At 34.4% G+C, this 27,844-nt stretch overlaps 5 protein-coding genes across 5 annotated transcripts; 3 read left to right on the top strand and 2 right to left on the bottom strand.

The window, feature by feature from the left end:
• Positions 1 to 6,004: 6,004 nt before the first annotated feature.
• On the top strand, positions 6,005 to 8,231 carry LOC119638837 (lysosomal acid phosphatase). Its single transcript, XM_038035881.1, has 6 exons — positions 6,005 to 6,308; positions 6,560 to 6,655; positions 6,710 to 6,952; positions 7,014 to 7,151; positions 7,562 to 7,963; positions 8,036 to 8,231. The coding sequence occupies exons 1-6, from the start codon at positions 6,159 to 6,161 to the stop codon at positions 8,195 to 8,197; spliced, it is 1,191 nt and encodes a 396-aa protein (XP_037891809.1). The 5' UTR covers positions 6,005 to 6,158; the 3' UTR covers positions 8,198 to 8,231.
• A 1,059-nt stretch (positions 8,232 to 9,290) lies between these two features.
• On the bottom strand, positions 9,291 to 12,907 carry LOC119638836 (venom carboxylesterase-6-like). The gene is made up of 4 exons (XM_038035880.1): positions 10,827 to 12,907; positions 10,547 to 10,757; positions 9,656 to 9,979; positions 9,291 to 9,586 (listed from the first exon to the last, which is right to left on the bottom strand). The coding sequence occupies exons 1-4, from the start codon at positions 11,628 to 11,630 to the stop codon at positions 9,384 to 9,386; spliced, it is 1,542 nt and encodes a 513-aa protein (XP_037891808.1). The 5' UTR covers positions 11,631 to 12,907; the 3' UTR covers positions 9,291 to 9,383.
• Positions 9,359 to 18,106, bottom strand: LOC119638838 (uncharacterized protein C15orf61). Its single transcript, XM_038035882.1, has 4 exons — positions 17,892 to 18,106; positions 17,645 to 17,831; positions 17,444 to 17,586; positions 9,359 to 9,383 (listed from the first exon to the last, which is right to left on the bottom strand). Exons 1-3 carry the CDS (start codon positions 17,991 to 17,993, stop codon positions 17,456 to 17,458), a joined length of 420 nt encoding a protein of 139 aa, XP_037891810.1. The 5' UTR covers positions 17,994 to 18,106; the 3' UTR covers positions 9,359 to 9,383; positions 17,444 to 17,455.
• On the top strand, positions 13,602 to 16,675 carry LOC119638835 (esterase FE4-like). Its single transcript, XM_038035879.1, has 5 exons — positions 13,602 to 15,524; positions 15,577 to 15,787; positions 15,865 to 16,188; positions 16,256 to 16,388; positions 16,448 to 16,675. Exons 1-5 carry the CDS (start codon positions 14,718 to 14,720, stop codon positions 16,611 to 16,613), a joined length of 1,641 nt encoding a protein of 546 aa, XP_037891807.1. The 5' UTR covers positions 13,602 to 14,717; the 3' UTR covers positions 16,614 to 16,675.
• Positions 18,107 to 18,164: 58 nt separating the features above from the next.
• On the top strand, positions 18,165 to 20,119 carry LOC119638810 (delta-1-pyrroline-5-carboxylate dehydrogenase, mitochondrial). Its single transcript, XM_038035836.1, has 2 exons — positions 18,165 to 18,176; positions 18,369 to 20,119. The coding sequence occupies exon 2, from the start codon at positions 18,380 to 18,382 to the stop codon at positions 20,117 to 20,119; it is 1,740 nt and encodes a 579-aa protein (XP_037891764.1). The 5' UTR covers positions 18,165 to 18,176; positions 18,369 to 18,379.
• Positions 20,120 to 27,844: the final 7,725 nt, after the last annotated feature.

Below are 27,844 nucleotides of genomic sequence, written 5' to 3' on the forward strand. Positions count from 1 at the left end.
AATCGCAAAAAATGAAATTTTCGGTTTTTTGCCCAAAAGGTAAGGGGTACCATCGTCCTAAATCGCAAAAAATGAAATTTTCGGTTTTTTGCCAGAAACGTAAGGGGTACCATCGTCTTAAATCGCAAAATATTAAATTTTCGGTTTTTTGCCAAAAACGTAAGGGGTACCATCGTCCCAAATCGCAGAAAATGGAATTTTCGCTTTTTTGCCAAAAACGTCCTATTTCTATTAAACCAATCGACTCAACATGGTTTTCTAAATTGATGTCAGCACGTCTTCAGTTTTCCAGTCTTCCACATGTTATGAAGAATTTTCATTACGCTGACTTTTTTTGGCTCAAGTACGAATCGATCGGAAAATCGTTTAAATCGAAAGGAAATTTATATTTAGTCACGTATGTATTAATGCTGCTTCATGAACCATGAAATAGGTAGAAAACTAGTTATTAACTACGCTACCGCTTTCCACTATCCAGCAAAAATTTGTTCTTTGCGATTATTTTCCTTACCATCGAGCAGACAGATGGGTGTATATTCGTTGGAGATTAAAAATATTTTATTCGACTCGCAAAAAGAAACAAAACTAAGGAACACATTCAAACAAGTAAGAAAGGTATATTCGGGGGGTCCACTATGCTTTTCACATTCCACTCTTAATTGATTATTGCCCATGTCGATGGTATTATTAAGAAAATATTAATCGCAATTTCTACAATATTCATTTGACCTATTCTTAGGCAGATATTATATCTTCTTTTGAGGAATGTAGAAAATAGTTCCGAGGATTGTGTCTTCTTTGTCTTAGATAAACAAGCTTAAGACCTCAAATATATGAAAAAAAAAAGTTTAATTAGTGTTTACTATTTAACAGACTGTTTCGTGAAGTAAATTTGGAAATTATCAAACTTGTAACTTTTGTAACTTCTGACTAGCGTGTAAACCCAAAAATTTGTGTTAAAATAGACGGAGCTGCGTTCAGCTTACGCCCCCCTGTCGGCTTCTGCTCTGACCAATTTTTCCCATTTTCAAAATCAACCTGCGTGCAAAATCTTCCGACGTTTCTACCAAATTTGAAGTTTATATTTTCGTTTTTGCGACCAACAACACACATACGCACAAGCACGACTTACTCAATTCAACATCAGCTTTATAGGGTCTCTGAAGCTTCCTTTTGGATATTGCAAATCCGCTGGTGATTTGTATAATAATAGTCTCGAAACTAGCAAGGATGTACAATACGTCGCCATCCATCATTCATCCAAGGCCGACAAAAACGGTCGTAAAAACTATTCCGATCGAAAGTTTTTTGTTGTAATGACAAAAAGCAGAATGAGTATACCCCATTCTTCAGCGGTGAGTACAAAAATGGTTACTAAAAAATTCCATAAATATTAAAAATAATCGATCATACTTGATTTCGAAAGCGATTCTAAAATTATTCCGTCTATTACGTGACAATGAATAATTCCAAATAAAGAAAAACCACATGAAAAAAGAGCAATTATTTATCCTTCTATCGCAAATTACTGCTGTTGTCGGTACTCAGCTCGTTGCTCGTTTCCCGAACGGCACACGTATTAGGTGAACACTACCAAAGATTGGGCCAAATCTAAATATTACGAGTATTACGATTAAACTGTAAGAAATGCATTGCAGCGAGAATAGTCGAGCAGCTCTGGCACGGGTTGGTTTTTGCACCCAAAAGAAGATTGTCCTGCTATACATTTCGGTAACAATTTTTCAGAAATATTTTGGTTAATCGAAATTTATAGATAATGATATGAGAATAAATGTTCGATTCTTTTTCAAAGTTTTGTCGCTTTTCTTCATTACGTATCTTCTGTACGTATTGCGCATTTACGCAGCTCATACTAACTTTTTTTAAATTGGATTCTTCATCAATCAAGGCACGTTTTTGACTAATGTCAGTTTGCTATCTTCATTTTTGCGATTGCGCCATTTCGGGGAGCTTTGCGACCATCGACATCAAATTTAGAAAATTTTTAATGCAGATGCAACTCTTTGTCTATGTATATATGTTATGGCATGGTTTATTTATGAAACTTACTCTCTGAATTATAAATCAAACAATTTTTTACTTTTTGTCAAAGTCGTCTAATTGTTTTAAATCAAAATCCGTTGCAAGCAAATTCAAAATTTTTTTCGGTGTCAGAATATTTATTGATTGAGATCGTTGGAAATTACACAGAGCTATATATCCAATAATCCCGAAGACATATTTTTATATATCTACAAATAAATATATATACATATATATATATATATATACATATATATATATATATATATTTTATATTCAATTACATTTTATTATATACTTAACGTGTAATAGTGCATTTTATATTTGTTAAACGATTTTCTATGTTAAGCACTTGATGATATTAGAGATATACTTAAATTTCTATTTGATGCGTCAATTGCAAGTTCATACATTTTATCTACGTATTTGCATAAATATCGCGAATCAATTGGAGCCAATAGAACCGCCTATAGAGCAATTGGATTCTTAACAGTGGCTGTGCGTGCGTGTGTGTTGAGAAAGAATTGCAAAAAGGATAACATCACGATTGTCATAAGCAAAGCTCGACTTCGAAAGGAAGAAAGAAGAGGAAAAAAATTATGTCTCGTAAACGTGCTCTATTGGATGCCGAGATATCGGGTTCAGCTACGGATAGTTACGAAAATTATGTGTACTATCGTCCAGGTTGCTATTCTATACCACAAGTGGTTCGTCGTGCCACTCCATACACTTGTACTTACCTGCAACCATGGTATCCGTATTGCACGGCTGCCACCTACGTGGTTGATGATTACGGTCGAGTCTACTATCTGAGCGACTTTGAGCATCAATTACAGGTGCCTCGCCCTCCTTTGCCGTTGCAAACTGAGATCGTTTATCATTATTACAAGATCGATGATAATGTAGACAATCGGATTGTAACAGTCGAAGAAGAAGACGATGATGCCGTTAGTCCCAACAAACGCGAACGTTACGATGACTCCGATGACACTGAAGCGGGGGAAGAAATAGCGAACGCTTTGATAACTACAAGAACATTAAACACATCTGACAACAATCATGATCGTATTAAGAGAGGTTATCCTAACATTTATCGAGTTAAAGAGGGATATATAGTAGAAGAGCCTGCTGAAAATGATGGAAAATAACATCGAGGACCCTATGAAAATATACAACAACAGATCAATTTGTCTGGCGAATTATGTGCACTTAACTAAAACCATAAGAAAATAACAAAAAAAAGGACAAAAATGTATGTATCTATGATCAATTAAAATTCTCTCAATGTACAATAAAACTATAGACAAAACATATATCCGCACCGCACCGATTAATTGATGCAAACAGCATTTAGAAAAAACCATGCAAATAAAAATTTTTAAAACGAAGTTCACGAATTATGATTGTGTTGCTGCCTTTACTTTACAATGTTACGATATCATTTTACCTATATATAACAACAGAACGGTTATGAAAATATTCTAAAAAATGTACGATACTTGCGACTATTCTAAAAGAAAACAAATGTAAAACCTGCATACGCCCTATTTGATTCGATTCATTTTACGCGTGCACCAATTGTAGAAAAGTGCATTTTAAGTACATTGAGTACGTAAGCGGATGTAAGCGAAATCCCAAAGGATTAACAAAAAAGGGGCACCTGTTCGAATAGCTATCAATTCAAGATAATTTTCTTGAAATTAACTGTGTTAGGCCTATCTATCTATGATCAGTCTGCCTGTCTGTCTATCTCTCTGTCTGCGTCTCCCCCAGCCTGTCCGATTTCTATCCGTGTAGATCTAAAAAATGTTGATGTATATACGAAAAATTCGCGATTTTTAACGTATTTTAACCAAGTTTTATGCGCACTACAGTGTTTAGGCCCAATGACGAATGCTTTGAACCCTATTTTTCATATGACAAAAAAAAATTAATTTTTTAATAATTTATGGGGAAAATTGCCTCATAATAGCAAGTTGATAAATTTGGAGTCTACATGCCACTTGCCGTCCACACGTGCTTTATGACGAAAATTTGTGAGGAAAATATACTCAAAGGACATCAGTTAACGGCCTCGGACCTCTTCTGCATAAAGACTATCATGATAAGTGTGCCTTCACATGGACACAAGGTATAAGTTTAAGTATTTTATCAGAAAGATAAACAAAAATTTATTTCAAGTGAATTAGTGCAGAGTATTTAACAGACGAACTGTCCTATATATACTACGCTCTAATGTGTTTGTTTTCTTGTTGGATTTTTGCAACTTTGAGAATGAAAAGAAACAGACAAGCAAGTGGGAAAATTGTGACTCAATCGCTTCAATATCTCGTTATAGGATCTTAATATAAATTTATAAGCAGAATGATAATCACATTTTTAGCTCATGATATAAATAAAGGGAATTCTGTTTTCATTTTAAGTTTTGATTATAAACACATCTGGTATAAAATGTGCTTCTCTTTTAAACGATAATCATCATCCCCTCAGTTGTAGATATAAAAGTTATTTATGGTGAAAAATATCTGCGGCTTGCGTTGTGTTGTTTTTTTTTTTTTTTTACGTCTGTTTTTGTGTCCAGCAACAAAACGCTTGTTATCTACGAAGTCGATTGAAAAAATTATTATTTAAAGATTTTCCTAAATATTTATTTTTTCAACGTAACCTGTTTTAAATGAATTTATCACTTACACACTACACATCAATTATTGTTTGTGAACTTGTCTATCCGGCACCAATAACAATGAATTTTTGCTGTTTAACCTAATAATTGGAGCTTTAAAGTTAATTTCGGAAATTTAGTACGAAATCCCGTTTTGGTCCAATGCATTATTATATTGAAGATGGTCTGGACTTCCATAGAACTTGGTCTTGTTTGATATATATATGTATGTACATATATATAAAAAAACCGCCGCTATTCTGACTAGTTATCAATAAGAATCGATGGATGTACTAAATAAACGTGAAAAATTTGGATGAAAACATTTCATATTTTACACTCTTTAGCCATGTAATCTTACTTACAAAAAATAAGACCTAACGTAATGGCAACACTATTTTATGACAAAAATTGGCCAAGTATAGTTCTTTTTAGCTATAAACGAGCTATGATAAAAGTTTGATCACGTTGTTCCATTTTTCGCATAAGAGGGTTCTACCGAAAGTAAATTTTCATATGTTAACAGCATCTAGTTTGCGACGCGAATAGAGTCGAACGAAGCGTTTCGACCCAAAAATTGACTTAATAAATCTAAATTTGGACCATATGCGATTTACTTCTAAACCACCTCCTAAATAAACATCTCATGAAAAGTAACGAAAAAGAAATCGAAAGAATTGAAGAACACTGCTACCGAAGAATTGAGCTTGAATTATCAATGAAACAACAGTATGCTTCCCCAGTTAAATTTTTTCGTAAGCTCACCCCATCTCCGCAAAACAATCGAAGCTACATCTTTGCTATTACGCTGAGCAGTTATATGAAACAAAGGTAAATTCGATTCCCGTCCATTGAATAAAGCTGGTCAAGAGGTGTTCTTCGCGAACCTTAACGTAACACGATATATAGTTTAAAGATTTTCTATCTAATATATAATCATTTCAGATTACAAACGCACTTTTTGTATGGACCTCGTTTCTATGCTAAAATGTGCATGTCCAATAAATATATTTGTTTATTTAATATTAACAAGCTCATAGCGTAAACAAATGTTAACCGACGGTGCGGCTTACGCTTTATTAGGTGTTTCTCCTTTACTGTTTGTTCACTTGTTATTATTAAATATAAATAGAATCTCAAAAATGAAGAGCGATACACAAAGGCTAACAGCTTTATCATTGCATTCAGTTGGGTCTCTTAAACAGTACGGTGCGGTCGATAGAAGCGCCAATTAAATTATAACAAAATACAAGGAAATAAAAAATTGAACACAAAAAAAAAAAACGCATGAAAATGTTTTCAATAATCTTAAGATATTTTTAGAAAAAAAAGATGAATTTGTGAAATTCGTGTAAATAAATGAAAAGTAAATAAGAGTGATACATTAATGACGTGAGAAGAAACAAAGGAAGAAAAAAAAAAAAAAAAAACAAGAGCTTAAGTAGTAATAATAATGGTTAATATTGATTGTAAATCAAGACGAGGCACCAAAATTTCGGTGCTTATATTGGGCGGTGCTTTGTGTACGGTATTGATGGCATATTTTGTTTTCGGCGACACTAACGATGAAAGAGGTCTAAGGAATCTACGCATGATATCAATTGTAAGCCTACAACATTTAACTCCCGTTCAACATTCTACTCATTTTATACATACTCGATTTCATAACTAGTATTAAACATTTTAAGGTTTCGATTTGCAGAATTTTACATATAAAAATTTTTATTTCGAATTACACATTTTTTAAGTGAAACGTAACTTATATGTATAAAGCAAAACAAAGAAAATAAATAAAAGAAAATATGTGAAAAAAATGTTAAAAAAATGTCTTAATTCAATTAATTTTGTTATAAGCTTTTCAGACATGGTGAGAAAAATCCGAGTCAATTTTATCCAAATGATCCGCATATATCTCATGATTGGTCCGGAGGCGTGGGGGCTTTAACTCAGGTACTTGCCTTACAATATGAAGCAAAAGAAAACTTAAACTCATAATATTTTCAGAGAGGAAGTCTACAGGCTTATAATCTGGGTAAGAATCTACGAATGCGTTATTATCGTCTCTTGCCGCCGAACGGTCTATACACCCAACAGGAAGTAAGAGTGTTGAGTTCAGCTGCCGAACGATGTGTGATGAGCGCAAATTCTTTGCTCGCTGGTTTTATGCCGCCCTTAGAACACAATAATCCTTTGCCCATAGAATGGCAACCAGTAGCGGTTAACACTTTGAAACGATCTGAAGATACGGTAAAAATAGCTTGGTTTTGCTCTCCACGACCGTTCATTTGCGATCATTTTATCGTTTCAGCTATTGGCTCAGAAGAAACCTTGCTCGAAATATGATAATATTCTAGAAAAGCTCTATAAGTATCCACCGGCAGATTTGAAAAAAATTAATGAAGATAACGCCGCTTTATATGGCTTACTAAGCAAACATACCGGTCGGGTTAGTAAATATGGTAAAATGATAAAAAAAACATATTTTTTTTTTTAATTTAACACCTTAGTTTAGCGGAAACACCGTCACTTTGTGCACTCTTTCCAAGCAGTACAGTTAGACGCGATGCCTTCTATAGTGTTGCTTAAAAACATTTTTTTTTATACAAATTTTAAAAATTCTGAAAATTGACATAGAAATCTAAAATTGAACGTTTCTTCTTATGGAAGGAGGGTACGTTACGTATATCACGCGCGGACTTAATGCAGGTGCATCTTGCATTTTGTACGATTTAGAATCATGTTTTGCAGTATTTTAATGCTATCTATCCGTTTTATCAAACTAGGGAACTTACAACTCCCTTAATTATTGCAAACTTTAATAATAATTCTTTGTTAATTTTGATAAAACAATTTTAGAATGTCAGCTCGGTGCTAGATGTCGAATTATTATATAATACATTAAAAGGTGAGAGCGAAGCTGGACTTGCTTTGCCAGATTGGGCTGAGAATATACACCCGGAACGGTTAGAACCATTGGCCGAACGTAGTTATGTACTATTTACTGAGAGTAATCTAATGAAAAAAGTAAAAGGCGGTGCATTTCTAACGGAAATTCATACGAATATGATTGATAAGCGTCGGAGAAACTTAAATCCAGATCGAAAAATCTTTCTTTATTCAGGTCACGATATTACCCTAGTTAACGTAATGAATTCATTGGGTATCCTCGATCAAACAGCCAAATTGCCAGAATATTCCTCCGCCTTAGTATTCGAATTGCACCACAATTCCCTATTCACAGACGATTTCGAAGTTAAGGTCAGTATGAAAAACATCAAATTTTTGTAATTGGTTTATTTTTATATGATTTCTTTTCGCTTCATTTAATAGATCGTTTATTATTATAACAGCGACGATAAATTCCCCAAGGAATTGGATATACCTCATTGCGATGCCCCTTGTTGTTTAACAGATTTTAGTGCAACAATTGCTCATCTTTTAATCGATAATTATGACGAGACGTGTGAAAATCCTGTAAATAATTGTAAATAAATTGAGCAGAAAGAGAAGGAAAGAAAACCCAGAAGACTGGATGGCTGCGTTTAAAATAGGATTGATCTTACGATTTCTCAAATCGTTAGTTGCGTTATGCATTTCGAAATTTTACTGTCAAGGGGAAACGTCGGGCAAAATTGATGGCATCTCTAGGGTTTCACTGCAGAATTTTTAGCCTTGAAGTGAATGAATTTACAGCTAAACCATTAACTCTACTCCTTTTATGTAATTGCCGGGTCTGTTGAGCGCGCGATAATTGAATTATGCGAACACTCTGCCACATCAGTCTACCTATGCTTAAATTTTTTCATCAATCGCTCTCAACTGCGTTTCTGGATTATGGATCTAACATTAACTTAACTGGTCCAATCCATCTCTAAACAAACAAAAAAAAAAAAAAGAAAAGAATTATGACTAACGAGTGTTAAGGCACGTTCGCACAAACATATATCAAAGACAAACTGATGGACAGCTGCTATATTTCGTTCTATCCCATTCCTCATATAAATTACAAGGCAAAAGATTAAATAAAAAATTAAATTTAATTAGCTTTAAAAGTAACTTTCTTTGCAGAAGATAGCTTTGTTTTCTCTCTTAGCTTCTTCTTTTAGAACCATATTGAATTATTGACTTTTGTTGAATAAAACTGAACGCTGCAGTTCGCCTCTTTCCATTAAGACTAGGCGAATCTATGTGACTATTCCAAACAGAAGGACATAAATAGAATAAAACCCTCTCTCAGATTTATAGACAATTTAGTTTACATTATAAGCTCAAGAGGTTTTCTCTTTCCACTCCCATATCCACTCATTAATTACTGCAAAATATTTATGCAATTTGTAACTTATCAAGGCAGATTTTGTTTAGGAAAATGTGTATTTTTAAGAAAGTGCTTACATGTATCACTGCAGGCAACGTACTAAAGAGAAAGCCCTTTAGAGGAATAAATAAACTAAATTTTATGGAGGAATAATTATTTTATTTCGAGGACATTTGCACAAGTATTGATAGGACAAGTTATTTTAAAGGAAACAAAGAATTCCATAACTGAAGACGATCGGTGTAAATGCCACCAGATTTTAATTGTAGTTCGTCACCTATTTCTAAATACTTCTTGTCTTTCTCCGTATACAGGCACCAATCTATATCTTTTAAGTAAACGTCATTAGGATTATTAGGATCGCTAGAGAAACAAGAAAAAAAAAAACCAAGAGAATTTATATAATAAACTTGATATATACGAGGATACGTACGAATTTTTCGCAAATTCTGACCATAAGCGAGTTAGACGTTCAATGACATCATTCTCAGGATCGGTTTTCGTGAATAGCGGTGTCAAAACCGGCATATGTAAAAGATATAAAAGTTCATCATGATGCATAGCACCTGCAGCGAAATTTTAAACGTTTTTCTTTGCACTAAACTATACGAAAAAATGCATAAATTATGCTATACCGTATGTCTGATTGGTATCCGGATTTATAAAGAAACTGTAACGTCCTTTATAATTGAACATATAAGTGTAGACGGGTACATGCTTTAAAATCATATGCAAATATCTGTAATATTCGAAGCATATAAGGCCGTCACTGTACAGTTGACCGAATCTTTCCAAAGAATTTGGATAAACTAAAGGTTGATTTTCAAAATATTTCTTGCGAAAAGCTTCACTGGCTGTCAAAGATTTCTGGGTTTCACGTTCGTATAGGAAATAAATTGGGGCGTATGTACCGAAATCTGCATTAAAGCGCTCACGTTGAGTTTCATTACGTAAAGTGTCTGAAAGCAAAAGAGAAAAGTCAAAACTTTGCGGATGAGTAAAACCCCAATACAAATATCCTACGCCGTTTTGGCCACTACTATACACTAGTTAGGAAATTAGGGCAAATTAGGAATTCGTGGTCGTAGAAAAGTTTGGAAAAGTTTTGCATGAGAAGGGTGTTTAAAGCGTAAACCACGGCTAAAGTAATTTTCAACAATTTTTTGCATATTTTTTGTTATAAGATACCATAGATTACATCGTGGGCGGACATCAAGCGGAGAGAAATGCCTAAATCGATTTAGAAAATTATTAAGACTCGATAAGTATTATAAAAGAGCAACGAGTCGTCCCACTTCGTTGGCGATTTTACACAATTTCCAATACAATATATATATATAATATATATATATATATAATATATCCGTATCACAATTATTTCTCACTTCCATTTCAGTTCGACGCAACTACCGCGGACTATTTTCTATACTATATAAAATTATTTCTCACATGCTTTATACATTTCCCATATGGTGTATGGTATAGTGATCATATATCGGATAAATCCTTATTTCTGTTGCACTTACAAAAGGCTAAATAATAGAATTCGTATTCAGTGATTCCGATGATTAGGGGTACTTTATGAATATTTCCACTTTCCATAACTTTGTAGGGGTCATCGGCTATGAAGCGCTCTTGACCAAAATCAGGCTCTATCACTGGTACCCAGTTAAGTACCGGATTCCATTCAAATTCAAACATGTCCCTAATGGTATCAACATAATCCATAGTAGGTTTCTAGTGCGAAAAAATGGAATGAGAAAAAAGTTTTTGAAATGATTTTTGAAAAAACTCTATAAATCCCACCGCTTTTAAGCATTTCACCATATTTTTAATAGGCTTTTCTGGACAATTGAGTAAACGTGCTTGTTTTTCAGCCAAATTTAACTGATTATTTTGATAATTGAATTGGCCCAACGGTGAAGCGCTCATCATAATGGCACGATGGAATAAACCTTTAGACATGGGCGACATTATATGCAGACCAATGCTAAAGCTGCCGGCACTATAGCCCCACAAAGTAACTGAGTCGCAATCGCCACCAAACTTTCGTATATGTTGCTGGACCCAACGTAAAGCGATTACTTGATCCTTAAGTCCTGCGTTGCCGACAGCCTCAGCAGTGCCGGTGGCTAGAAAGCCTAACGAGCCCAATCGATAGTTTACTGTCACTAAAACTATATCGCGATCCATAAAACTTTGTGGTCCGGCTACACTTTTGCTTTGTGCCGAAAACGAGTAAAATCCGCCCGGATGCAGATACACAATAACTGGTTTTTTATCATTCAAATTCTTAGTGTAAACATTCAAACGTAAACAATCCTCAGATATTTCACTTGTTTCTGTTGTAAATTGAGGACATATCGGCCCGTCTGCCGTAGCATCATATACTAGAGGTTTCCATGCGTTCTGGGGTTGTGGAGGTTGAAAGCGTAAATCTCCTATGGGAGCTTGAGCATACCGTATGCCACGAAATGACCAAAATTTTTCACCTAATCGAGAAGTCATCTCAAGACCTTTAATTTTGCCCAAATCCGTGTTAACTTCAATTGTTGCTTGGCTCCGACATAATCCAGCCCAAAGCGATAAGACAAGCCAAGAGTACACCATTGTTTTATCAAAAAAGAAATAAGTTACAATTTGCGGTTTTTTTTTTTTCTTTTGGTACAAAATTTTTTTTTTAAGTATCACTGCTATGCGAACAACTTAAACGAATTATGAGCTAAATAATATTTGTTGATGTTATATATATATATATATATATTAAGAGAGCGTACGGGAAAGCACCTGTTTGCAATCGTTCTGATAAGAGTGTGCGAATGTGCAGCTAAAAGTTTTCAGAGTAAAGACATTTTTGATTAACTTGTACGGCTTTAATTTTTTGTGTTAAGATGATATGCCCGGAATCTTTCCCGCGCTACTCAGATCCCAAGTGTTTCGCTAATTAATCGTTGAAGCATACCGTCGTTAGGGTTTGGTTATAATTTCTGCTCCTATGTCCATCTTTTTAGGCAGCTTGAAACACAAAATAGTGTACTTGAACTACCGATTTATTCGCACATTAAAATCTCATTGCTTCGGAAATCCCCATTTTTAATTGAACTGAATATGTGTGCGTATATAGTAAATAAAGTGAATATACATCTGTCAATGCATCTGTTATAATAACTATGATAAGTCAACAAAGTTAAGTCGCTTTATAGAACGGCTAATAATAAACTATACATTTTCTTGAGGCGATATTTGTGTTTTTAAATAAATAAAATTTATCGATTTATCTTCTTGACAATAAGAAAAATATCTTATAAAATAAAAATGAACGCACATTTTCGTTTAGAATACAATTTAGCTCTTTAATATGTTGACAATCGATCCACCGACGTTGAGTTTTTTTTTTTTTTTTAATCTAATTAAACTTTTTTATATGATAAAAACTAAGAGCTGAACTTCGAAGATCTTCTGCACCAAAATTTCATTTTAATTTGAATAGCTTTTGAACTTAATTAATGTGTTGCCCAAGGGACCCTTCTTAACTTACGTGACAAAAAAGAAAGGCAAAAAGAAAGGCAAAAATTAATCTAAAATTTTGACTTGACTGAAAAGATATCAACTAATACCCACATTAAGCTTATAACGTTATTCTCTACCAAAATTTATATGTGCAATCTGTTAATATTTTTTCTAATAAAGCAAACGAAAAGTGAATTATGCTGCCATCTCCGCCGTATCAACAAGCAACAGCTTCTTTATAGACTTATCTGGTCCCTATTTCGTATATGCCTATATAAAAACCTGCATATCAGTAGATCTTCTCACATTTTTATACAAACTTGGAAAAATCACACTATTTTTAGGGGGCTTAGGCTGATATTACTCCTTAAGTGAATAGTCAATTCCTTACGTATTGCAAAACTCTGCACAGAAAACGTTCTTGAAAATCTTTTCTTCCAAACACTCGGTCACAATGGTGTGCGTAACGTAACTAATTTATCAGCTAAAAGCTATTCTAAGAAATAAGGCTAAATAACAAAGCTATCATAAAGAACCAAATGTAATCACAAGCAGACCCGTGCAAGGCACATAGGAAAGTTGCAATCACTTTAGGACGAATCTTTATAGTCATTATCTCAAAATACGAGAATTTTAAAATATTTTGTTAAATGCGGGTCATTCGGAATTAACTGGCCTTATATAGGAGCGTACCACAACTGTTATCGTCTCAAAACAACACATTGAAGAAATGATATATTTTACTAACTATGAACGTGTCATCTTTCTGATCGAAATCAACTGACCTTAGGGGTTTGCATAAATATTTCTCATTCATTATTTTACTTTTTTTGTTTAAGCATTCTAAGCATTCTATCCATCAAGTAATGCTCTAGAAGGCATAAGAGACGATAAACGCATTGACAGATGGACAGCTGAATAGAGAAACGTTTGGACGGAGGAAGCGAAAATGTGAAAATTTATATATTTTATAAAGCCTCTAATGGCTACTTCTGGATGACAGATTTCGTACAGTCCAAAGCCTACTTAAAATTAACATACCTCTTTGAAGAATTTGTTGGTTTTAGTAGATCATCTAAAGGTGGCATTATGCCTCTTATCTCTAACAGTTAATATTAGTTTGCCCGTATGTTTAATGAAAATACCTACGCACGTATTGTAAGTATTGGGCCATTTCATAAATAAAGCCGTTCATTGTTGCTTTACTTATACGTTTTGTTCGTCGATTTCATTCTTAATGCAAATTTGGAAGAGCTCTGTTCAAGTTCAACCGCGACGAAGCAATTGCGGGTCTATTTCACTTTGTGAGTTTAACTGAAGTACATAAACGCAATGTAAAGTTTATCAAACACTGCAGCATTACGTGAAAGAGGACGACCCAATGACAAAAATACTTCAAATATTTCAGTCCAGAAAACGAGTAATAAATTACTTGCAACAATAGAATGATGGGGCGAATCTAGAATTGCTATCGCGTCAGAAGTTTCAAAGCTTTATTCTTTTTCTCTTATCTTATGCTTTTCACTGGATCACTGTTACACAAGTGTCCTTTAAAAACTTCTATAAAATATTTCTGCTAAGTTTTCAATGGATATCTTACCGATGTAATAGTGAAACTCGAAAATTTACATTGCTTTAATTTCTTACAGCTTTTAACTTATAAATGTGTGTATTTGTACCAGCAACATAACCCTTTTCACATTCGATTTGCAGAGTTGCATTAAGAACATACAAATCAATCTTTCAGTGTTGCGACCGTCAAGGAGTCAACAATAACTAATGACTTGGACGGATGTGTCTAAATTGATTCACAATTTTATAAAGATCAAAAATACATGTTTAACTAATGATATAAACCATATCCTGTTTCCGCATGTTGCAAAGAGGCAAAAAGGATACACCAAAGGGCATCGATTAGGAATTTATGAACATTTGAATTAAAAGGCATTATGGTAATCAATCTACTCACTACAAAAGTTTCCTATAAGTAAACGAAATAATTTAATGGATTACCTGATATTTCTGATGGAATTCTAAGAAAAACTTTGGTTTTTTTTTTTAATCTGAACGTATGCTTTAAAATTCTATAAATAGTAAGAGAAATTAATTTCGATATTTAGTCCCATTTGATAACAGAGTGAATGTAGGTAGAGCTTTGAGGAGAAAAATTAAAGAGAAAAAAGTCTAATGATTCTTCTGAGCTCAATTTTGTTTGTACACTTTGCTTTGTTTTGCAAAGGTGAACAAACAATTCACATTGCCACCGATTTGGGTGAAATTAAAGGCGTTCAAATGACTTCACGATTAGGTGAACACTTTTGGGCTTTTCGTGGTATTCGTTATGCTAAGCCGCCAATAGGAGAATTGCGTTTTCAAAGTCCCCAACCAATTGAAGCCTGGAAATCGCAAATCTACGATGCTACGACGGATGGACCTGTATGTCCCCAAGGTTATGGCAGCATGGATCTTATTTCCGAGGATTGCTTACGTTTAAATGTCTATACACGAGACGTAAACGATTTAAAGCCAGTTTTGGTCTTTTTACATCCTGGTGGCTTCTATTCGGGATCAGGACGTAGTGATATTTTTGCGGGACCACAGAATTTAATGGATCGGGATATTGTCCTAGTTACACTAAATTATCGTTTGGGTTCTTTAGGATTTTTGGCTACTGGAACAGCTGATGCAACCGGTAATATGGGACTCAAAGATCAAGTCGTAGCTTTGCGTTGGGTTCAAAAACATATCGGAAAATTTGGTGGTGATTGTAGTTCAGTTACATTGTGGGGCTACAGTGCAGGCAGTTTCAGTACAGGCCTGCATATGATGTCACCTATGTCTAAAGGGTTATTTCAACGTGCCATCATGATGAGTTCTGCTCCTTTGGGTCAGTTTGATTTTAAAGATAATCAATTAGAATTGGCTCAGAAACAAGCTCAGCTATTAAATTGTCCCGAAAAGCCTATTAAAGATATGGTTGCATGCCTCAAAACCGTAAGTAAGCTTAGATATATATATTCATATACAGTTGTAATAGTAACTTTAGAAACCTACGACGGATTTTGTTAACACTGTTCGAGAAATGTTTGAATACGCTGGAAAGCCTATTTACAACTGGATGCCGGTAATAGAAACCGACTTTGGTCAGGAACGTTTCATAGCTGAAGACCCTTATAAAATCATGGAAAAAGGAGCTATAAACAAAGTGCCGTTAATCATTGGAATCACCGAATATGAATTCCACTACGTGGCCTATTGTATGTATTGTTCAATGCATCTACTTATGTATGCATGCATTTGGAAAAGAAATGTAACTAATTAGTAACGTTTTTAGACATTTTACGTAATGGTACTGAAAGGGTGCTCTTTAACAAAGATTTTGAGAAAGTAGCACCAATACATTTACTCTACGAAACCAATACAGAGAAATCGCGTCTAATTAGCAGAAAGCTTAAAGAGAAATATTTAAATAATCAATCGTTAGTTTTTCCTGACTCTGTTGAAAAATTTGGTCAACTTTATAGTGACGGTGTTATTGGTTACTCATATCATCGTTTTCTCGATATGGTGTCCAAACATATGCCAGTCTTCAGTTATTTGTTTACCTATAAAGGCCGTTACAGTCATTTTATAAATCCAAGCACAAATCAAACCGAAGGTAATATTTTTGTAGAACATTCAAACGAATAACTTTTCAAAGCCAAATATTTTTTAAAAATTTTCAGGTGCTATGCATCACGATGAACTTTTATATCTCTTCCATGTGCCAGTAAGAACGCCATTGTTTAGCAAAACTGATCATGAAAATAAGATTATCGAGCGGCTAACTCGCATGTGGACAGAATTTGCTAAAAGAGGGTAAATTAATTGTATTTCTAAGTTTCAATATACAAAAACGTTCATTTGTTTCGTGCTAGAAACCCTAACGATTCCAAAGACAGCTACCTGAAGAACTTTGAGTGGCCTACGTACACCGACAGTAAAAAGGAATATTTGGAAATCGGCGACAATCTAACGAAAATAAACGGTGGAATTTTTATGGATCGTTTCCAATTGTGGGATTCGTTGTTTCCTCTTAAATGAGTTGATGTTAATAAGAATTTTAGAAGTTTTCGGTTTTGAAGACAATTTTACTGAGACAACTCCACCTTGTTTAAATTAATATTAAGCTTTAAAAATTATTTTGTTGACGCATCAAGTGAAGTAATAAGATGAGAATAAGTTTGCCAAATTATAGCGCAACAATCAAATTAATAAACAAAACTTCATAATAAATTCATTTAGAAACAATGCAAACGACTACATTAAACTGCGGCTAATAATTCCGAAATGTTCTTAAGTAGGAAAGAGTCTGCATACACGATTCAAACTCAGTAAGTTTAGGTAAAAACTACCATTTGCAACTACCTTCCATCACATTATAACAAAAAGATAATCAATTTGGCTTTGTTGCAATATACATGTTTAAGTTCTATAAGAAATTTTGGGGCGGTGTTCAATCATCCACTTTTATCTTTATCGTATCTATTTTTGCTTTAAGGGAGCTTTTCCTAATGTTTTGTAGTCTTTCTATAATTTTGAAAATATATCTGATTCATTCTATAAGCAGGAATTGATTTATAAACACGAATATATTTGCCTTCATTGTGCATACGATTTTAAGATTTCTACAAACAGATATCAAGATTGGACATGGTTAGAACACTTAAGAGGAGCGTAGGAAGAGGCGCTAAAACTGTTTTCTACAATTAACTTTTCTACCCTATAAGTTACCAAGGAAGGGCTAAAGCGCAGTAATCTACTTTACCTGGAAAAAAATTACTTGCCAATTATATTTTTGAAATTTATTTGATATTTAAAAAGTTATCCTTGAAATATCGAATATTGACAAAAAGAAAATGAAAATTAGTTACTTTCTTGTTTATTTAATAATTTGAACCTTTATCTTCTGGATAGAGAAAGTATATTGGTACTTTGTGACCGTTCGGCATAACTACCCATTCAGTGTGTTTTATAAGACATATTCCAGCCAAGCCATAAAAGAACATTGGCAAACCTTTAAGATAAAATTATACGTTCACGTTAAATTATTTATTTTTTTTTTTCAATTTTACCTAAATTGACAATTTTGAGAAAATTAAAAAAAGTATTTTCGATTGTTAAGTCTTCCAGCTGTTTTTTGCTGCAGTGATATTTTATAAAAGGAAAACACGTGGCCCGCAAAATCTGATAATTTGTTCCAGATTCAAGTGTCCAATTGAAATTTGCCATACCCCATTGATCGTTCTTCACATCTTTTAACTACAAAATTGCTTTCATCGTGTAATGAATTTAGACTCAAAAAAGTTGGCAAGCACACACCATTACAAAATAAGAAGTCCAAGGAGGCTCATTGCATTGGGTTAAATAAGCTGTTAAAACTTCAGAAGCCTTAGGTCTTAGTAGGCAGCGGGTAAGTTTCATTTGTTTGTGTTTCTATGTAAGTAAAAATGTTAAGAATTACAACACGAATTGAAATAATTGCGAATTTATCTATATAAACAAAACAAAAAGAAGACAGACTGATTATCAGCTGTATTTGACTTATAGTGTTGGAAAGCGATATACTAATGAAATATTGGCATGCATTTTATGGAAATCGATGTGGTAATGGAATATGCATACTAAATGTGAACCATCCTTTTTTATACGTTTCAAACGATATTGATAATCACAAAAGCGCCAGTTTCTCTTTTTAATCGTAAATAATAATAATAAATAAAATATATATACACTTCGAACATTTTAAATTCTACGTATTGATAAATATCATTTATATATATATATTGATTTTTTCAGACTTTTGCAAGATGAATTTTTCCGTAAAAACGCTGAGTTTTATTCGCAACTTTTCAACGGCAATAAAAAATGTCAAGTCTTCGAAGCAGACAAATCTTTCCGTCATTGCTTCGAATAGATTCGATAGTATCAGTTATACAAATGAGCCGGTACTTCAATATAGGCCTCTTTCGAAAGAACAAATGGATTTGGAAAGGGCTTTGGTACAACTGCAAAGCGAATGCTCTGAAATTCCTATAATTGTGGGTGGAAAAACTTATAAAACCGAGAAGGAATGCTATCAAGTTTTACCCCATAAACATTGTCGCAAACTTGCTAAGTTCTATCATGCTGATGAAAAAATTTTACAAGAGGCCATCGAATCTGCCGTAGAAGCTCAAAGAAAATGGGACTTTACAAATTATAATACTCGTTTCAAAATTTGGGAAAAGGCAGCTAACCTGATGGCGACTAAATATCGGGCACTATTAGTAGCGGCCACAATGCTGGGTCAGTCCAAAACTGTTTTTCAAGCCGAAATAGACGCCGCTGCCGAGTTAATAGACTTTATACGCCTAAATGCACAATTTTGCAAGAAATTGCTTAATTACAGACCGACTAGTGTGGATATATTGATAACTCAAAATCATTTTCTTCTTCGTGGCTTAGGAGGTTTTGTGGCGGCTATTAGCCCATTTAACTTTACAGCGATCGGTGGAAATTTGGCTTATACACCCGCTCTTATGGGCAATGCCGTCTTATGGAAACCTGCTGACACAGCTATGCTATCCAGTTGGCTAATATTTAAAATTATGAGGGAAGCTGGTGTACCCGATGGTGTGGTTAATTTTGTACCTGCGGACGGGCCGACGTTCGGCAAAGCTGTAACGAGTTCCACGGAATTGGCCGGTATTAACTTTACCGGTTCTGTGCCAACTTTCAAAACGTTATGGAAAATGGTATCTGATAATTTGGACTCTTATAAGTATTTCCCCCGTTTGAGCGGAGAATGTGGTGGTAAAAATTTCCATTTCGTGCACCCTTCAGCTGATGTGGATACTGTTATCGCCGCTACGATACGCAGCGCTTTTGAGTACAGCGGCCAAAAGTGTTCGGCTTGCTCTCGCCTCTATGTACCTGCAAGTTTATGGGATTCTAAAATCAGAAAACCACTCTGTGAGAAGACCGATCATTTAATTTTAGGTGATGTCAGCGATTATAAAACATTTTTGGCGGCGGTTATAGACGAAAAAGCTTTCAAACGGATTTCGACGTATATAATTGCTGCAAAAAGCAACCCTCGATGCCATATTATAGCTGGAGGAAAAGTTTTCGACTCCTGTGGTTATTTTATTGAACCTACTATACTACTTTTATCAGATATCGATGATCCCTTACTGAAACAGGAAATATTTGGCCCAGTGCTAAGCGTCTATGTATATAAAGACGCAGACATGGAAAAAACCATTGATCTGCTAACCTCGAATACGCCGTACGCTTTAACCGGATCTGTGTTTGCAACTGACGAAACTTTTATAAAATCGTGTTTATGGAATTTCAGGCATGCAGTTGGCAATTTTTACATAAACGACAAATCGACAGGTGCTGTTGTGGGTCAGCAACCATTCGGTGGCGGTAAAATGTCAGGTACAAACGATAAACCCGGTTCTCCGTTTTACTTGCTGCGCTGGACTTCACCAATTTCGATCAAGGAAACGTTTGTGCCACAACACGATATTTATTACCCATACATGGCTATCCCTACTGAATAAATTTTCAAATTCTTTTGAAATCGTTTGTCAAATTTTGAATTACTTGTTGTTAAAATAAACACGGATTTAGTTAAATAATATTCTTTAAACGATCTGAAATATCAAATCCAAATTGTCAATTAAACAACCGGGCAGTTAAAGGTTCAAAATAGGGATATATCATGTATTCAATGGGAGGTTTTAGACGACGTGAAGCGATACTTTTATTCTTGAGTAATTTCTACGACAGCAACAGCTACTGGTTTTTTGGGTAGCTGTCAATAGCATACAAAAGTTCATTCTCAATCGATTTAAGCATATCTGTCCCTATGTTTATATTGTAACGTTATAATGTGGCTAATAGTAGCTTTATGCAGTCAATATATATTTGCAAAGCGTCCTTTAATAGAGACTACGCAGGATTCCCTATGGGTGTAGCCTACTTAGCTCGGCTTCAATGTGCCAAGTCTTCATTCCCGTTTATCTTGCCAAATTTATCGGCTAGAGGAGTCCCTGACTTAATATTTGCTATTGAAACGCAGCATATATTGTCCAGATCAAGAATGTATATCATTTGCCTTATTTATGCCTACTTTTAATTTAATTATTTTCTACTTGTCTACGCATAAAATTGCATAATGCTGCGATTAGAATAATTGAGAATGGGGGCGCTTAGCTGTAAATTGCATTCTTTGCATTGGTCTACAAGTTGGGTTATTATTGAGCAATACAATGCGAAGCGTGATGGAAAGTATTACTACTTTGTTGTTGTCATTTTGTTTACTATTATGATTTGTGACGCATATCTGCAACAATATGCAGCCACATTACAATATATTTCTGTATTCAACTTATTAAACTGAGAAAAAAAAAAAAACAAATTCGATTATGACAAATGCATGTAGGAAATGTACAAAGCGTAGAGCATTTATTGATCGTCATTGCACGACTATATTGTTTTCTAGTTACAAAATTGTTGCCAGGTTAAATTTCCATTAGGACAATTTCATCCGCCATTACGGATATCGAAACATATCTTTTTAAGCCAGCTCTTTTAAATTGTACTGATTCGTGAAAAGACGAAGTAGGGGTGATTTTATCCACATCTCACTTATTTATATGTACTATAAACGCTTAATAAGTGCATCTTTATCGCTGCGTTCCATAACAGCCTTTTGCTTAGTTTGGACTAGTTAGAGTAAATTCATTCGGAATTTCAGGCTTTGGAGACTTCGTAGAGTCTCCGTTCGATAGGCGTAGAGTTCGCCAAAAACAGACGATATTCAATTCATCAGAAAATTGTTTGAGACACCCTATATGGTCGAATAGATTTTGTAGTTTGGAAAATTGAAAACGTTGGGAAAAGTTTAACAGTGACTTCAGTTAATTTATGAAAACGTGAGAATTTATTTGAAAGAATTTTTATCTGATGTTCGACGCAATTGTATTAATTGCAATAAGTTTGCTTATAAAGACAACAGAGGAAATTGCCCCGATTGGAGGCGGACTTTATGATATATATAAAGAAAGATTATCAGATCTGCAGGATAATTATGCAAACAGTATGGAAGAACTGACAAGGGATAATAGTAAAAGATCGCTAAAGGGAAAATCCGGTAATCTATATGAAGAGTTTAAAAAGAGATTGGATCGTTTTAATGAGGCTTTAGCCATTTCTCTCGAGAATAAGGATGATAAGCGTGCCGTCCCGTCCAGCAGTCTCTATGATAAATTTAAGAGACGTTTATACGCGGCAAACGCCCTACCACCTGATAATGACGATGATGGATTAGGTGACGACTTTTTAAATCGCCAAAGTCGAGGATTTTTCAATTATTTTAGCAAAAAATTCGGCAAAGATCACATTTCAGCAAAGAGCAAAGAAAAACAATTTGAATCTTCAAAAGATTTTAAAGAGAGCATGCCTGTTGAAAATTACCAAACTACCGTACTAAACAATCGTGTGAACCCTTCCGATGAAATTCCTGGTAGCATGTATGATCGTTATCGACAGCAATTAAAGGAATGGAGCGGTAGTGCAATATTGAACAGAGAGCCAAGATCTGAAAAAAGTTTACAAGAAATTGAGCCCTTCTTCATATGGCAAGATGCAGACAAGGGTATGAATAAGATGGACGATTATAGCGTCGAAAATTTTATAGCGAAATGTAAGTACGAAAATCAAAAATTGAAAGCAACGAAGATCAAGAAACGTGATATTGAAGACGTAACATTGCGAAATGCCCTTAACAGAGGTAGGTTGCGATCTAAGAAGCATATTGAACTGGGCATCCCTTATGGCACAAATCACTGGTCTTTGTATCCTAAAGTTTTCGATATTAGTCCCCAATTAAGGGTTTTTGATAAGAGTAGCAGCACATTTTTGAAAGATTATGCTCAAAAATTGAATACAACTGCAACGGAGCTGGCCAAAAATATACTGAAAGTGAATTCGACTTACATAACCGAAAAACTAAAAGAAGCTCAAAAAAATAAAGGACCGAATATTATTGCCGCGCCATTTTCTTTTCATTTATATGACGCTTCACTACCAGGTAAGCATAGCTTAACTTTTCTCATTAGCTTGAAAAAGTGCAGACTAGGAAATAGGGATGTGATAGTGACTTAAAACGTTTATACGAATGAACCTTCTAGGTTGCTAGACAACCACATATAGTAATTCGGGATTGTTGCAGCTTTCCTTCCTAAAATTTTGCTAAGATCAAAATCGGTGTGTAACCTTTTATGAACCATGTAGTCCAGTTTTTGTTATCTTTTTTCAAATATGCTTTATTGAGCAACATTTTTTCATTCGTATCCTCGATCTCTGTATCCAAACATATTTCTTTCACACGTAGATGTACGGGGTGCATTCAATATAATAAATTATTGCGTAACGCCGGGAGATAATCGACTCCCCTAAATAAAAATTGCCTAAATTGATTCTCTTTTCACAGTTCTTCAAAACACGATAAAGAAAAACCCAACTCACGACTCATTGAGGACACCATCCATACCAGTAACACCGAGTGGATCAACCCGTATTGTAAACAATTTTGAATCAAGCCTTAATTATCTTGATTTAGAAGATTGATTGTATATTTTTTATGCGACAATATTTCCAGGACGTTTACGTCCCTTGAATTAAATAAAACCAATAAAGGACGAATTTACTTTGTTTTAATATCAATATATGTATATATGTATCTTTTGTCACATAAAGCTTGAGAAGAGATGCGGAAAATATAGGTCAATAGGCAAATGAAGAATCCACTTTTAATACTCACTATCCTAGTTTAATATATAACATAAAGGAAGATTATAATCGCCTCACGGCGGGAACGATTTCACATATGCGTTAGAATTACTCATTCATTTCTTAAATTTGGGCATGCCCGCATTACTCGTTTAGGCATTTGAGCTGCCTCTAATAACTATTCCTGCCAGTGTTTGTTGTTCTTATAGGCTATAAATTACAGAGTTTTCTTTATTGTGTGGATATATGGGTCCATAAAGTTGAAAAATTGTAATTATGCATATGGTGTATGTGGAGGGGGAACCATATTTATTTTGGGATCTTGTACACAAATGTAAACGAGCAGAGCATAGAGGAACGAGCAGAGCAGCTCACGCATCCGCTTTTAAAATTAATGAAAACATCTCTAGGATCTGCCTCAAACTGAGCTTGCTAATTGCTTTGAAGCAACAAGGTCTAAAGTCTTTCTGCGAAAGCATTATAATTCTCCATTTTAGGGAAGCTCATTAAAAAAGCTTTTTAAGTAAGCTTTCTTCCAGAACGGTCTAAATGAAAAACACATGATTCGAATATAAAATGTCAATAAAAAAGACTACCGGACTACAAGCTCGACATAAAATGTATATATATAAATAAGTAAATAATTTTTTATTTGGATATGCGTACATCATGAAATGTGCGAATATTTTTCTCACTCTACTGCTAATTGTTGCTCGACTAACTATGGCAAATGAAAAAGAATTAATCAAAGACAAAAAGACTAGAAAAGAAAAGCAGGCACATGTTCCATCGCCTGAAATGAGGTACGATGAGGTGGGACAAGTCGGGCCGTTACAAATGCTACACGAATATCGTCAAATGCAGCGATTGCAAAAAGCGCATGAAGAAAAACAACGATTGCAAGCAGAAAAAGAACAATTGGAAGAAGAAAAAGAACGATTGCTAGAAGCGCTACATAGACTGCAAATGCAAGAAGATGCAAAGGAAAAGTTAGTTAAAGCACAACATGAACAGCAGCAGACATATACGACGGAACATTACCTACAAGACGAGCAAATAGGTGCAAGCGCGAACAAATCGTTGCAACAGAAAAAAAAGCTACAACAACAAAGGCTGAAGATTAAACACAACCTTGAACAGTTGAAAAACCTTAAGGACAAACTAAAATTGCGAGAACGAAAAAGGCTGGAAGAAGAAAAAAAGCTACAAGAAAGGAAAAAATTGCAGGATCAAAGGCGGTTAGAAAAACTAAAAAAGATGCGTGAAAAACAAGTATTGGAAGCAAAAAAAAATAATGAGGAGCACATTCGTTGGATGCAGGAGAACATGAAGCAAGCGCAAAGGGTGGCGGAGTTGCGTAAGCAAAAGGATGAAGCGCAGCGAAAGTTACAAGAGCAGCTGAAGCAAAGAGAGCAGAAAAAATCGCAAGTGACGAAGAAAATAGAAGATCAGAAGAAGATACAAGACCGGTTAAAAATACAAGAACAACAACAGCTTCAAGAATTGCAAACTATTGACAAGATTTTGCAACAGCAAGAGCAACGAGAAAAAGAAAAACAAGACAAAGGAGTAAAGCAACAGAAGGAGACTGAAGAATATAGTTTGGGGCAACAAATCACAAACGCTCAGTTTAATCGTCAACAGCAAGAAGGGAATTTTAATGGAGCACAGAGCCAGAAACAACAAGAGATTAGAACGCAGTTAGAGCGCTTAAGCGGTCATCTTTACGATATATTTAAGAAACGTTTACAAGTTGTCGAACAAGAACTAACCTATCACAAGTTGAACGATTATGATGTATCAACGGCATCAAGTAGATGCAGTAAAGCTTCAATGACCAAAGATAATTTCCATGAAAATTATAAAAAACGTATCGACGAAATCGATAAAGAACTCGCCATCGGAAATCGTAAGCTAATGTCCGATCGCTTGGCGAGAAGCTTCTTTGATTGGTTTAGAAATTTTCCCCGCGATGCTAGGAAAGAGAATCTTTAGACAAAAGCAGATCTAAAACCGATTTCTAAGTCTTTTTTAAGAAAATCACTCTATAAAATATTTGTTTAATTTGAAAACAACACTTGCATAAAACAAGTGAAATATTACATGTTACGCATTTAAATAAATGTCAAACCGGCGAAAAACAACAATTAGGCTGAAAGCTTTCCGAAATTGACGAATTATTTTCTCCTTTTGTTCTTTTGTTGCAAACACAATGCGTGAACCAAAATTCAGGAGATATTGCAAAGAATTTTACTAATCGCAAATATCGCTCCTATATAATACATCATCCCTCCTGTCTGCCAGGTTAGCGTATAGGAAACGCTTTAAAATGCTATGAATTTTAATTGAATTGAAAAGTAAACAATTTGATTACGAAACTTAATCCAAATCAAAAAAAAAAAAAAAAAAAAAGTTACTATATAATAATGTTTTTTTCTACTCGTGCATATATATTTGTAGAAACGTACATTTTTGTCATGAACAATAATCATGTGTCGCTATGCGAAAAGTGTGAAAATATTTTTTATTTTACTGTTCGTTGTTGTCCATCTCTCTGTTGCAAGCGAAAGGAGATTAATTGATAAGAAAAAGAAGCTTGAAAAAGATCATCGAATATATCAACCTTTTGTTGGACGTAACCTTCAGCCGTTAAAGGTGCAACAAGCGAAAAAATTGCAAACAAAATTTAAGTCTCCTCTTAAAGAAGAACAAGAAGAATTTAAAGAAGAAAAAAAGGTTGAGGAAAAACAAAGATTGGAAGCAAAAGAAAAAGTTGAAGAACAGCTGCAACGCATGGAAGAGAACATCCTAGAGGCGCAAAAGGTTGCGGACATGCGTAAACAACACGAGCAACAAGTGCAACAACAATTGTTGGAGCAATTAAAACAAAGGGAGCACAAAAAATCTGAAGAACAGAAGAGAATAGAAGACCTGAGGAAAGTAGAGGAACGATGGAAATTACAAGAACAACAACAATTAAAGGAATTGCAAAATATTGAAAAAATCCTGCAACGGCAAGATCAAGAAAAAGAAGAACGAATGCAAAAGCAATTACAACATGAACTACAAAAGAAAGAACTGGAACAGCGCGGCAGACAAGAAGAGAAGCCAGCCAAATATGATAAGAAGCAACAGCAACAGGAAACTGTAAAACAAAAACAACAAGAAATTAAGGTACAACTGGAGAGTTTAAACGGTCACCTCTACGACTATTTTAAGAAACGTTTGCAAGTCGTCGAAAACGAGTTGAGCTATCATAAGCTGAACGATTTTCGTAAAGAGCAAAAGCGTTACCCACAAATATGGGATAAAAGTGCTGATGCAACGGCACCAAACAAACGCAGTGATCTTTCACTGGCTGAAGATAATTTCTACAAAAATTATAAAAACCGTATCGACGTAATCGATAAAGAGCTAGCCATCGGAAATCGAAAACTAATGTCCGATCGCCTGGCGAGAAGTTTCTTTGATTGGTTTAAAAATTTTCTCCACAACATCAAAGAACGCAAAGCCTCGATATAAAAACTAAAAGAACAACTGACTCTCTGCAAATCGTTACAGAAAAGCGTTTATTTCGTTGAAATATTTTGCAAAAAGTAATTGTTGTTGTCTGGCTGGTACTGGACATCTTCGACATCTAATCTTTTTATAAAAAATTTCAAAAGCTTAACACACTGGGATAAAGCAATAATGATGACGGCGAAGAAATAAATTAGAAAGGAAGCAATAACTTCGAAAGTATACAACGGTACAACTCGACTACATACTAATAAAATGAATCTCTCTACAAAGACTCTCTCTTAGGAGCGGGTGGTCGTTAGTCTTTTACTAAGCCAATAAACCACTATGCCTGAATTTTAATAGGTAATAGGTTAAAAGGGCTTCATTTTTTTCTTGAATCTGAAATCAAAAATTACTTAATAAATATTAATTTTTTTACATTACAGACGTTTCTCGGAATGCTGAAAATAAAGCTAAGACTCGATCCTCGCCAGCAACTGCACCGATGTCGCAATTAAACAAACTATCGATACCCATAAATAAAAGAAAAATTAATTCCATGCAAAATTATTCAATAATTCATAACATATTACTGTTGCCAGGTTAATTTTAATTAACACTTTTCACACATTTTTTCTATATCGAAATTTTGAAAATTCTCAATACACGATTTATATATTTGCTATTATTTAATTTCTATTTATTTAAAGTTTTATTAAGAATTGTACACCCAAGTATACGATTTTATTTTATTATTAGCCGGTAGGGAAGAATTTTGAGGTATGATTTCTCCATTGTGCTGCCTTGCAAGGAACAAACAAAGAAATTGCATTGAAAAACTTCAAACTACAAAACTTCAAGAACTACAAGAGATGCAAAATGAATCGGGGTCAAAGAAACCAATCGATGCAGTGAGCATAGAAATTTGAAAATGGAACTACCCTTTCACAAGTTAACCGTTTGCACTTTCAAAGTGATCAAACTCGTTA

This window comes from Glossina fuscipes, unplaced genomic scaffold (genome assembly GCF_014805625.2).
Source record: "Glossina fuscipes isolate IAEA_lab_2018 unplaced genomic scaffold, Yale_Gfus_2 110, whole genome shotgun sequence".
Taxonomy (NCBI): Eukaryota; Metazoa; Arthropoda; class Insecta; order Diptera; family Glossinidae; genus Glossina; species Glossina fuscipes.